At 45.8% G+C, this 13,762-nt stretch overlaps 1 protein-coding gene across 1 annotated transcript in view; it reads left to right on the forward strand.

Annotated features, from left to right (window-relative positions):
* ADCY3 (adenylate cyclase 3) overlaps window positions 1–9,705 on the forward strand; it is a 218,121-nt gene extending 208,416 nt beyond the window's left edge. The window contains exons 20-21 of the mRNA XM_040348113.1: window positions 2,351–2,475; window positions 8,558–9,705. Coding sequence (XP_040204047.1) covers window positions 2,351–2,475; window positions 8,558–8,740 — 308 coding nt within the window. The 3' untranslated portion in view covers window positions 8,741–9,705. The remainder of the gene's footprint in view (window positions 1–2,350; window positions 2,476–8,557) is intronic.
* The last annotated feature ends 4,057 nt before the right edge of the window (window positions 9,706–13,762 follow it).

The raw sequence follows: 13,762 nt of genomic DNA on the forward strand, positions 1-13,762 counted from the left end.
TATTGGTGCTACATTGGCTTTTCTCCAATCGGCTGGTACCATTCCAGTCAGTAGACTGTCAGTAAAAATTAGGAACAATGGTCTCGCGATTACTTGACTGAGTTCCCTAAGTACCCTCGGGTGCAAGCCATCTGGTCCCTGTGATTATTAATGTAAATTTTCCCAAGTCTAATTTTAATTCTGTCCTCTGTTAACCATGGAGGTGCTTCCTGTGATGTGTCATGAGGATAAACACTGCAGTTTTGGTTAACCACTTAAGGACCGGACCAATATGCTGCTAAATGACCCAAGGGGTTTTTACAAACCGCGTCGCTTTAACAGACAATTGCGCGGTCGTGCGACGTGGCTCCCAAACAAAATTGGCGTCCTTTTTTCCCCACAAATAGAGCTTTCTTTTGGTGGTATTTGATCACCTCTGCGGTTTTTATTTTTTGCGCTATAAACAAAAATAGAGCGACAATTTTGAAAAAAATGCAATATTTTTTACTTTTTGCTATAATAAATATCCCCCAAAAACATATATATATATAAAAAAAAAATTTCCTCAGTTTAGGCCGATACGTATTCTTCTACCTATTTTTGGTAAAAAAAATCGCAATAAGCGTTTATTGATTGGTTTGCGCAAAATTTCTAGCGTTTACAAAATAGGGGATAGTTTTTTTTTTTTTTTTACTACTAATGGCGGCGATCAGCGATTTTTTTCGTGACTGCGACATTATGGCAGACACTTCGGACAATTTTGACACATTTTTGGGACCATTGTCATTTTCAAAGGCAAAAAATGCATTTAAATTGCATTGTTTATTGTGAAAATGACAGTTGCAGTTTGGGAGTTAAGGGTTCACCTAGTGTGTGTTTACAACTATAGGGGGGTGTGGCTGTAGGTCTGATGTCATCGATCGAGTCTCCCTATAAAAGGGATCACTCGATCGATGCAGCCGCCACAGTGACGCACGGGGAAGCCGTGTTTACATACGGCTCTCCCCGTTCTTCAGTTCCGGGGAGCGATCACGAGGGGGAGGCTAGAAACGAATAGCCGCGCCCTCATCCCGGATCGCTCCCCGCGGGTTTCTGACCGCCGCATGTAGCGGGGGGGGGGTTCCGATCGGACCCCCGACCCACGTCTAGGCAGGGACGTACAGGTACGCCAATGTGCCTGTACGTGCCATTCTGCCAACGTACATATACATGCGGTGGTCCGGAAGTGGTTAATGAAGCCCCCCTATTCCCTTGTGAAGACAGAGAAGAATAAATTCAATATCTTCGCCATCTCCCCATCCTTTCTAATCAGATTTTCTTCCTCATTCTTTATGGGGCCAATATGGTCTGTCCTCCCTTTTTTACTGTTTACATACTTAAAGAATTTGCTGAAAAAATAAAACCCAGCAATGCATGATCCAATTTGTTCCTGCGGGGGGGGGGGGGGGGGGACCTTCCTGGTCACCCAAGAGGCAATCAGATATTCCCTGGATCAACCTTTCAATGTTTTAAAATCTGCAGCTTTTATTAAAATCAAATCTGGTGATCCCGCCTTGCTCAGGCACTTCCTGCTATAGGGTGACAATGCTGCAGCCCTCTCTCCCAAATGTCACCCTGTCACCTGGGCTTCCGATGGAGACTACAATTGGTAATTTAAATGCACATTACTTAGGCATGATGTCCAATTAGGAAACTTGTCCCCAGAACTGCCATACAGCCATCGCTGAAGTCTGTGTGGACAGAAAGTGGCTGATAAGAGGCTGCGGGAGATCAGTATGCAAAGACATTGTAGACCATGGTGCTCTTACAACCTTGTGGTAACAGTTTGGTCAACATCATCCTATATTCCAGCATGACTGTGCTGCCCTTGTGAACAAAACCAGATTCATAAATATATGGTTTAATTTGTTTGAGGAACACGGGTGGCCTGCACAGATCCCTGACCTCAGTGACATATCCTAGTAGTGCTCTAATACATTACTACTGGCGCATTTGTTTTAAATATTAGGAGTCAGCGTTGACCTGGGCAACGTGGATAAAATGTCCCATTTGGTGTTAGTTTTGTTCTAACAAATAATGGGTCCCCTGGGTTTTCTCTGAAACCAGCCCCAGGTCACCATACAGTACACTCTCCTCACGAACACAACATTTTAGTATGGGGAGCTGATGTGGGTGATGAAGCTAAATTGCACTGGCTATATTCTCATTAATCATAAAACTTGACTCTATAGAAGACCTAGGTCTGGGCAGCACTGGCGGTGCAGTTGTAGCTCTACTTGAAAGTATTTGGAAGCAGTGCGGTCTGTTGGATGTGAACAGAATAAATATTTAAAGATCTAACAAAAAATAAATCAAAATTTTCTTATGGCAGGACTGAACAAAGGGGGCGTCTTGGCTGGTGTGATCGGAGCTCGCAAGCCACATTATGACATTTGGGGGAATACAGTGAACGTGGCCAGCAGAATGGAATCCACCGGAGTCATGGGAAATATCCAGGTATGGCTAGAACCATTTTATAAACAGTCCAGATGATTAAGGATGTCTTTGGTATCAGGAAGCAAATGGCATTTCTAACTCCAGCCCCTATTAATTGACAACCCAAAATGCACCATAATGACATCAGGTTTCAGGTGGGTAGGGAGTGGAACCAAGGGACTGTGCTCAGAGGTGGGTAGGGAGTGGAACTAAGGAATGGTGCACAGAGGTGGGTAAAGAGTGGAACCAAGAAATGGTGCTCTGAGGTGGGTAGGTAGTGGAACCAAGGAATGGTGCTCGAAGGTGGGTAGGGAGTGGAACCAAGAAATGGTGCTCGGGGGTGGGTAGGGAGTAGAACCAAGGAATGGTGCACAGAGGTGGGTAAAGAGTGGAACCATGAAATGGTGCTCTGAGGTGGGTAGGTAGTGGAACCAAGGAATGGTGCTCGAAGGTGGGTAGGGAGTGGAACCAAGAAATGGTGCTCGGGGGTGGGTAGGGAGTAGAACCAAGGAATGGTGCTCGGTGGTGGGTAGGGAGTGGAACCAAGAAATGGTGCTTGGAGGTGGGTAGGGACTGGAACCAAGGGATGGTGCTCGGCGGTGGGTAGGGAGTGGAACCAAGAAATGGTGCTCGGAAGTGGGTAGGGAGTGGAACCAAGGAATGGTTCTCGGAGGTGGGTAGGGAGTGGAACCAAGAAATGGTGCTCGGAGGTGGGTAGGGAGTGGAACCAAGGAATGGTGCTTGGAGGTGGGTAGGGAGTGGAACCAAGAAATGGTGCTTGGAAGTGGGTAGGGAGTGGAACCAAGGAATTGGGGTTGGAAGGGGGTAGGGAGTGGAACCAAGGAATGGTGCTCGGAAGTGGGTAGGGAGTGGAACCAAGGAATGGTTCTCGGAGGTGGGTAGGGAGTGGAACCAAGAAATGGTGCTCGGAGGTGGGTAGGGAGTGGAACCAAGGAATGGTGCTTGGAGGTGGGTAGGGAGTGGAACCAAGAAATGGTGCTTGGAAGTGGGTAGGGAGTGGAACCAAGGAATTGGGGTTGGAAGGGGGTAGGGAGTGGAACCAAGGAATGGTGCTCGGAGGTGGGTAGGGGTGGAACCAAGGAATGGTGCTTGGAGGTGGGTAGGCAGTGGACACAAGAGGTGAATCGGAAGGAGGTGTTCCTGCACCTATTCTCTATTTTCCAAACAGCCTTGGACTTGGTCCACTCTTGGTGATTTGGATAAGAAACTCTTGTAATGTTCCAACTTTGAAAGACTAAGCCTTGGGATGGTCTAGAATGAGCTTGATCCCAGACCACTTCAGGGATCATTAATGCTGTGCTGCCCTTAATGGACAGATAGTAGCTTTCCCTATTCTGAATGCATCAACATTAGACCTACCTTGCCAAGACTGAATTCTTGGGCACTTCATCCTGAGTAGGTTAACACCACAGCCTCTCTTGACTGAGGTGGTCTACCTTCATCCACCATTTCAGTCAGTTATCTGAAGTTGCTTGTCTAAGCTCTGTTTCAGCCCATTCCAATCTTCAAATACTAGTTCCTGGGGTGATCTAAAATGGGCTTTACTCCAGGGATCGTTGATGTAATGCTGCCCATAATGGACATAGCTGTCCCTATTTAGCATTTAACATTAGACCCACTTTGCCAGGACTGAAATCTTGGACACTTCCTCCTGAGTAGGGTAACACCACAGCCTCCATTGACTGAGGTGGTCTACCTTCATCCACCATCTCAGTCAGTGCTGTATCCCCTTGGTTATCCAGAGTGGCTTGTCTAAGCTCTGAGCCCATTCCAATTTTTTAAATACTAGTTCCCAGGGTGGTCTAAAATGAGCTTGAACCCAGACCACTCCAGGTATGGTTAATGTCATTCTGGCCATAGTGGGCATAGCTTTCCTTATTGAGACCATGCCAACCAACATTAGGCCCACCTTGTCAGAAAATGAATCTTGGACACTTCCTCCTGCTTAGGCCAACACCACAGCCTCCCTTGACTGAGGTAGTCTACATTTATCTACAATCTCAGTCAGTTATTTGGATTTGCTTGTCTAAGCTCTGTTTGATCCTATTCCAATCTTCAAATATTAGTTCCCGGGGTGGTCTAAAATGAGCTTGAGCCCAGACCACTCCAGGAATTGTTAATGTCATGCTGCCCATAATGAAGATAGCTTTCCTAATTGAGAGTGTCAACATTAGGCCCCCAGTTCTTGCCAGCACTGAAATCTTGGACACTTCCCCCTGGGTAGGGTAACGCCACTGTCTCCATTGACTACTGAGGTGGTCTACCTTCACTCACTGTCTCAGTTAGTACTGTAGCTCCTTGGTTATTCGGAGTGGTTTGTCTAAGCCAGGGATCCTCAAACTACGGCCCTCCAGCTGTTGTAGAACTACACATCCCATGAGGCATTGTAACACACTGACATTCACAGACATGACTAGGCATGATGGGAATTGTAGTTCCTGAACACCTGGAGGGCCGTAGTTTGAAGACCCATGGTCTAAGCTCTGTTTGAACCCATTCCAATTTTTAAATGCTAGTTCCCCGGGGTGGTCTAAAATGAGCTTGAGCCCGGACCACTCCAGGTATGGTTGATGTCATGCTGCCCATAGTGGGCATAGCTTTTCTTATTGAGAGCATGCCAACATTAGGCCCACATTGCCAGGACTGAAATCTGAGGCACTTCCTCCTGAGTAGGGTAACACCACAGCCTCCGTCAGTTTTCTGGAGTTGCTTGTCTAAGCTCTGTTTTAACCCATTCCAGTCTTCAAATATTAGTTCCTGGGGTGGTCAAAAATGAGCTTGAACCCAGAACACCCCAGGGATCGTTGATATCATGCTGCCCATTATTGACATAGCTTTTTTCATTGAGAATGTGTAAACATTAGGCCCACCTTGCCAGCACTGAAATCTTGGAAAATATCTCCTGAGTTTGGTAACACCACAGCCTCCCTTGATTGAGGTGGTCTACCTTCATTCACTATCGCAGTTTAAATACTAGTTAAATGAGCTTAAGCCCAGACCATTCCAAGGATCCTTGACTTCCTACTGTGTATATGGGCCAGATTCACAAAAGAGATACGACGGCGTATCTGCTGATACGCCGTCGTATCTCTGTTTCTATCTATGCGACTGATTCATAGAATCAGTTACGCATAGATAGCCAGAAGATCCGACAGGTGTAATTGTTTTACACTGTCGGATCTTAGGATGCAATACCGCGGCCGCCGCTGGGGGGAGTTAAACCAGCGTCGGGTATGCAAATTAGGAGTTACGGCGATTCCCGACGGATTTTCGCGTTCGCTACGTCGCCGCTAGTCTAGTTTCCCGTCGCAAAGTTAGTCGGTTTTTTTGGTGCCTTAACTTTACACAGCAATCGTATTGCTGTATAAAGTATGGCCGTCGTTCCCGCGTCGGAATTTAAAAAATAACGTTGTTTGCGTAAGCCGTCCGGGAATACGGAATTACGCTACGCGCGTCGCCGTTGGTAAAAATGACGTCACGGCGCGCAAAGCACGGCGGGAGTTCGGAAACGGAGCATGTGCGGTAGGTCCGGCGCGCGAGCGCGCCTAATTTAAATGGCACACGCCTATTTAAATTGGCCCGCCTTGCGCCGGCGTAGGTTTTCATCGCAAGTGCTTGGTGAATCAGGCACTTGCGATGAAAAATTGCGGCGGTGTAACGTATCTACGATACATTACGCCGCCGCTGCCCTACGTGAATCTGGCCCTATGGGTATAACTTTCCTCATTGAGCGTGTGTCAATATTTAGTCTTTTTTACTCTTCCATGAAAAAAAACTTTTGTTTGACTAACTTAAATTAGTAACTCAACTTTAGAGCAAGAGAAATTTTAATGACATACCTACTGAGCAGGACCCAACCGAGCGAATGAGTGGGTTCAAACTCATTTAGCCGGATTCAGAAAGACTTACGACGGCGTATCAGTAGATACACCGTCGTAAGTCCGAATGCGCACCGTCGTATCTTTGCGCGCATTCTTAAAATGAGATACGCCTCACTGTTGCTAAGATACGACTGACGTAAGTCTCCTACAATGTCGTATCTTTTTTTACGCGTCGAATATGTAAATGAGCAAGATACGCCGATTCACGAACGTACGTACGCCCGTCGCAGTAAGCTACGCCGTTTACGTTAGACATACGCCGGCGTAAAGATAAACCACCAAAAAGATGGCGCAGCCCATGCAAGGTATGGACGACGGAACATCCGTCGTATTTTACGTCGTTTGCGGAAGCGTTCCTGAATGGGGCTGGGCGTAGGTTACGTTCACGTCGAAAGCATTGAGCCAACGTTGTTTCGTAGGGAGTATTTGCGTCGTGATTCTGAGCATGCGCGCACATGCGCCGTACGAACGGCCCTCATTTACATGGGGTCACGGTTAATTTAAATGTAGCCCGCCCACTACATGCCTACTTTGAATTAGGCGGGGTTACGCCGGCCCAAGTGCTTTGTGAATACTGTACTTGCCTCTCTATGTTACGTCGGCGTAGCGCATATGAGATGCGCTACGCCCGCTTAAACATACGCCGCTCTACCTGAATCCGGCTAATTGTTTTGAAGGATGATTTGGGAAACTCGTGTTATAAGTACAGCCATGTCCTCCTGAACTGACCAGTACCTAAACACAGACACTGTTGCTGGTCACATGAGGGATGTGATTAGGTGACATTCTGGAAGAGCTAGCCAGTCAATGGCACCACCTGGACACACCCCTTTCCACGCCCCCTTAAAGGAGAATTGTACAAAAAAAACAGATTGGTTAAACCCACAAGTGCTTTTTACCACTACTATTCCTTTATATTGGCTTTTGGAATTTACAAATGCAGCAATTTAGAAATCAGATGAAAGGTTTAGTGCTGGAAATAATAAAGGTTTAGTGCTGACAATAATAGAACAGCGTGTATACTACACGCTGTTCTGTTTATAGTGGAGAGGCAGGTGTGCCGATTTGAGCGTGATTATGCTCGGCACTTCCGCGTTCCAAGCTGGAACGCACACGGCGCCGGGCGATGACGTCATTGCGCGGTCGCCGTATGCGCTCCAGCGAGGAACGCAATACGGTGACAGGAGTGCCGATTACACCAATGGCGTAACCATAGCCTTAGTAGACCATGTGGCTGCTATGGGGCCTTAGGGTAGTGGTGGGCACTGGGCACCATTACAGGGGCTGTTGAGGCAAATTAAACACAATATGTGAAGATTGCACCAATCCAGTACTGTATGATTAAAAGTTGGAGTTGACATTGGCCCTGTACCCCCTGTGTAGTCTCCAGTCTAGAAGAGCTGACATCAGATAGTCGCAGATCCCCTTTTCTTTCATTGTGCAGTAAGCATCATTTGTTTGTTGTGTTAGCAGTGTAAATGTATTTCCCTCAGAACTTCCTACAGCTACTAGCCAGCAGTAAGATTACCCTCTATGCCTAATGCACATATGTCAAACACAAGGCCCGAGGGCCGATTCTGGTCCACCAGGCAATTTTACATGGCTCTCGCACCTCTCCTGCAGCTGTGGAACACCCCTCGTTTCCGCCACCACTTTATCTCAGCAGTCGGCAGCAGAGAGGAGGACAGAACTCCTCTTACTGATCCTGTGCCTCTCTGTGCAGCCACAGCACCCCCTGGTCACCGCCTCCCCTGGTCTCAGCATTCAGCTGACTCCAGCCTTCCTCTGGTCATCCTCCAGACCCTGCACGTTCTGCTTCCCAGCTCCACCCCACCTTCTTCTTCAGGCGCACTGTGATGTAAGGGAGGGTGGGGGAGCTTGACTTAAGAGGGTGGGCTCTTGACAGCTGATGTAACTTCATGGTGGGGTGCTCTGGACATCTAGTCTTTTAGATACAACTGGCCCTTTGAGGGCAACCATAATGCTAATGTAGCCCACGATGAAATTGAGCTTGACACCTCTGGCTCTATGCAATCTGCCTCAGGTTGTAATGCCTGTTCTTGATAAAGATAAACAACAATATAATTGCCAGGTGCCACAGAGAGAAATTACAGGGGTGCCCAATAAAAAAGTTGCTGTGTGGCCCCATGATCCATGGTTACAATTCTGATTCTAACTCTTCGTATTCTCCTTACTTGCAGGTTGTTGAAGATACACACGACATCCTCAAGGAGTACGGTTTCCGATTCGTGAGGAGGGGTCCGATTTTTGTGAAAGGCAAAGGCGAGCTGCTCACATTTTTTTTGAAAGGACGAGACAAACAAGGATCCTTCATCAACGGCTCATCCGTCACTCTGCCCCACCAAGTGGTGGAGAACTCTTGATAAGCCCATTGTACTGTCAAGCAGCTATCGCCCAGACAACCCACCATGAAGTCCAAGCAGACTTATGCCACCAAACCTGGAGGTATTTCTCCAGTGCTTACCCTAAAAACACCAGGAAAACAAACGTGAAGAGACAGTATATTATACACTTTCTTTTATCTCTAAAGTTGCCTTTTTTTAAACGTTTCTGCTTGACGTCTGACCGATCTACAGGTATAAAGACCGATGGTCTTAGATATTCGAGATGCTGAATTCAGTAGACTCAATGGGATGGACACTGATGGCCATCGGTAGATACTGTAGAATTCAGCTGACCCAATGGGATGGACAAGGATGAGCATTGATAGATACTGAAGGATTCAACTGACCAACAGTATGGAAAAGGATAACCATTCATAGATGCTGTAGGATTCAGCTGACTCAACAGCAAAGACAAGGATGACCATTAATAGATACTGTAGGATTCAGCAGTCCCAACTGGATGGGCAAGGATAACCATCGATAAGATACAGTAGGATTCAGCCGACCCAACGGGATGCACAAGGATAACCACACCATCGATAGATACAGTAGGATTCAGCTGACCCAACGGGATGGACAAGGATGATCTTCGATAGATACTGTAGGATTCAGCTGACCCAACTGGATGGACAAGGATGACCATCGATAGATACTGCAGGATTCAGCTGACCCAACTGGACGGACAAGGATGATCTTCGATAGATACTGTAGGATTCAGCTGACCCAACTGGACGGACAAGGATGACCATCGATAGATACTGTAGGATTCAGCTGACCCAACTGGAAGGACAAGGATGACCATCGATAGATACTGTAGGATTCAGCTGACCCAACTGGACGGACAAGGATGACCTTCGATAGATACTGCAGGATTCAGCTGACCCAACTGGACGGACAAGGATGACCATCGATAGATACTGTAGGATTCAGCTGACCCAACTGGATGGACAAGGATGACCATCGATAGATACTGTAGGATTCAACTGACCCAACAGGATGGCCGATGATTATCGATAGATACTGCTGGATTCAGCTGATTCAAATGGGAAAGACACAGATGACCATTGATAGAAACTGTAGACGTTACAACATAAGATGCATTACGACACAACATTCAGGGTAGACAACATTTTTTTTATTGGAGCCTTCAATGAGCACAGACTAAGAAAGCGAATTTCGTCAGTCACAAGACGTCCGACTTGGGACGGACGGCTCTCTGCTAGTTTACTGTGATAATTACCTGCCCCATGTAGTTAGTGGGATGCAACAAGAGTGCAATATATTTCATTATATTTGGAGGAAAAAAAAGGACAAAAGCAGAAAAAAATATGAAAAAGGTAAAAATATATATACACAAAAAAAAAAACCTTAAACCATTTATATTTTAAGTGTCCGCTAGGATTTTCCTTTCTGCCACCTGCCTGCACCACCCTCACTGCTTGTGGACCACCATTTTTTTATTTATTTTTTTGCTTTAAATGAGAATTTGCAGGGAGGGGGAAGACTTAAGGCTGGGTGGCCATTAAGAGATCTAGTGCACGTTGGTGCTTGCAGAACAGCAAATCTTCATACAGTCTCTGCCATTCCTCTATATTTTTTTTTTCCCAAAATAAACACAGAAATCTAGATAAATATATATACATATATATACTTTTGTACAAGAGAACACGCTGCTTCCACAACATGAACCTGGGACTAGATGGCGATCATGTGGAGAGTTGGTGGTTTTTACGTGAAGTCGTATATTGACAGAGGTCTACTTTCGTTGCTTTTTTTTTGTTTTTGTTTTTTTTTCACAGTTATATTTTTACACATTTTTGGATGCTAGAAATCTTGATATGCACTGAACGAGGGGGGGGAAACAGAGTACAGCATGTAGGGGGGAAGACTAACGCCAAATGACTTTTCCAACCCTAAATAGTTCAGTTTGTGGCTTTTAGAGCTCTCAGGGAGATATCCTCAAGGCCATTTGCTGGGTTGTCTGGCTGTCTCTGCCAATGGGCTGCCCGTGATTGCTGGAGAATAAAAATAAAAAAAAGAATCAAAAAGCCCAACTGCGAAAAGTTCCTATTTTTTTTTTGTTTTGGCCTTTGTAGGATGGGCAGAGACACGGACCACTGTGGGGTATCCTCACCATGACATATTTATGAGAGATAAGGTTGGACTTTGGGTAGGGGCGGCCTTCTAGGCAGAACTCCAGGCAAAAACATTTCCTCTCTATATACACATTTTTATATATATATATATATATATATATATATATATATATATATATATATATATATATATATATACTGCATACTGATATATATATATATATATATATATATATATATATATATACTTCATACTAATACTTCATACTAATACTTCATACACTGCATACTAATATATATATATATATATATATATGTGTGTGTGTGACACCAGTGGAAATCATCAGTCACTATTTATTTAAACAGGACCTTGCATTATCTTCAACTCTATCTGTAAAAAGTATCCAATCATGACTGATCCAGGAACAAATATATATTTTTTTATATATATTCGTCCATAGCCATAAAGGATATAAATCCACACTGTGTGCACTAAATGTCTTGGCAAGCCCAGATAGGACCGTGTAAAAGCAGCAGTGACATCATCACTGTACTGTACATAGCCTGTGCAGAGCTGTGGGCGGGGCCCAGCAGACTCCACCCCAATACAGGCACCTATAGGAGGGGGGGGCGGAGACCTGACCAGGAGAAAGAGCAGCAGTGAGCGGTCTTTATTAGCAGATAGAGGTTCTAGACATATTTTTTTTTCTCTACTAATTAGAGGTTCGCTGTTGCCTGTGTCCCTTTTGGAGGCTTCTCTTCATCACGATGCAAAAAAAAAGGGAAAATTTTCACAAAGCGCAAAAGTTCAAACCCTCCCTCGCTCTATCCAAAAAAGAAAGTTCTGGCTGGAAATACAATATTTCTATATTAGAAATACCAGTGCCACTGCCCATCTCCTCGCATTGTGTTTTCTGTGGAGCAGAGATGTATTATGGCCTAGGCCGACAAGGCCCAGGCCTAGGGCGGCAAAAAATCGCCTGTGCTCATCCCACCCTGTGCTCATCCCACCCTGCCCCCCTGTGCTCATCCCACCCTGTCCCTCTGTCCTCATCCCACCCTGTCCCTCTGTCCTCATCCCACCCTGTCCCCCTGTGCTCATCCCACCCTGTCCCCCTGTCCTCATCCCACCCTGTCCCTCTGTCCTCATCCCACTGTGTCCCCCTGTCCTCATCCCACCCTGTCCCCCTGTCCTCATCCCACCCTGTCCCTCTGTTCTCATCCCACTGCGTCCCTCTGTCCTCATCCCATGAAAATGACAGGGCGGGTCTTAAAAAGGGGCGCGTCATATATAAAGTAGGGGGTGCGTGAGTTTCACCAGGCCTAGGGCAGCACAAAACCTAAATACACCCCTGCTGTGGAGGGGTGTATTCTGCTAATAGCTTGTTGGCAGATCAGAGTTATTGAGAAGCCTCAGAGATTGCTTCCCGATATCTAATTCTCTCAAGTCTTGTGTGTGGGGACAGGAGTGCCAAGTACAGTTATCTAGTACAATGATTCTTTTAAAATGTTTATTAGATAAGAACATCCTATATACAGTCAGCATGTTTCGGGGGGAAAGGCCTTCCCCTTCTTCAGGGCAGGATTCCGTCCTTATTGCCACAAAGACACATCAGCCCTCTTCAGCCTTAAATCTGGCTTCCTAGTGAATTCCATTTAGAAAAAGTTAGGACCAATACAGCTAAGCCTTGATGAAGAGGGAGGTCTTTCCCCGAAACGTGTTGCCTGTATATGACATTCTAACCCAGCCTTTTCTCAACCTTTTCAACAGAGGAACCCTTTAGATCAGCGGTCATCAGCCATGTCCTCAGGGCCCACTAACAGGCCAGATTTTATGTATTGCCTTGGGGAGATGCAGACTAGAATACTGCAATCACTGAGCAGCAAATGATATCACCTGTGATGTATTTCAGTTATCTTGCAAACCTGGCCTGTTAGTGGGCCCTGAGGACAGGGTTGATGACCACTGCTTTAGATAACTTGCCGATCTCAGGAAACCCCTGCTACAATGTACGATATATACAACGCGTGATACATTAGTGTGATGGTCAGTGGGAAGAACGCTCCTTACACTTGTGGTCATTGGTAAAAATTACCCCCTTACAGATAGCTAAAAAGATCAATCAGTGGGAACTAATCTGAGAGGTATAAATTGCTCAAGGAACCCCCAGCAACCTCTGGAGGAAACCTGGTTGAGAAAGCCTGTTCTAAACAATATTTCAAAGGAATCAACAAGGTGCTCCAAAACTCACACCCCTGAATAGATCATCTAACAATTCATCCACCAGGACCAGATGGGCTAGACCAGGTTTTTTCAACCTTTGTACCCCAGAGGAACCCCTAAAATAAATCAGATCTCAGGGGACTCTTACCAAAACCAAATTAATGGGGGTCAATGGAAAAAAAATCCCCTTAGATTGGTGATCGTGGGAAGAATGCTCCTTACATTGATGATCAGTGGGAAGAATGTCCCCTACATTGGTGATCAGTGGGAAGAATGTTCCTTACATTGGTGATCAGTGAGAAGAATGTCCCTTACATTGGTGATCAGTGAGAAGAATGTCCCTTACATTGGTGATCAGTGGGAAGAATGCTCCTTACATTGGTGATCAGTGGGAAGAATGTCCCTTACATTGGTGATCAGTGGGAAGAATGACCCTTACATTGGTGATCAGTGGGAAGAATGCTCCTTACATTGGTGATCAGTGTGAAGAATGTCCCTTACATTGGTGATCAGTGGGAAGAATGTTCCTTACATTGGTGATCAGTGAGAAGAATGTTCCTTACGTTGGAGGTCAGTGGGAAGAATTCTCCTTACATTGGTGATCAGTGGGAAGAATGTCCCTTACATTGATGATCAGTGGGAAGAATGACCCTTACATCGGTGATCAGTGGGAAGAATGTT

The sequence above is a fragment of the Rana temporaria genome, chromosome 4, assembly GCF_905171775.1.
Source record: "Rana temporaria chromosome 4, aRanTem1.1, whole genome shotgun sequence".
NCBI classification, from domain to species: Eukaryota; Metazoa; Chordata; class Amphibia; order Anura; family Ranidae; genus Rana; species Rana temporaria.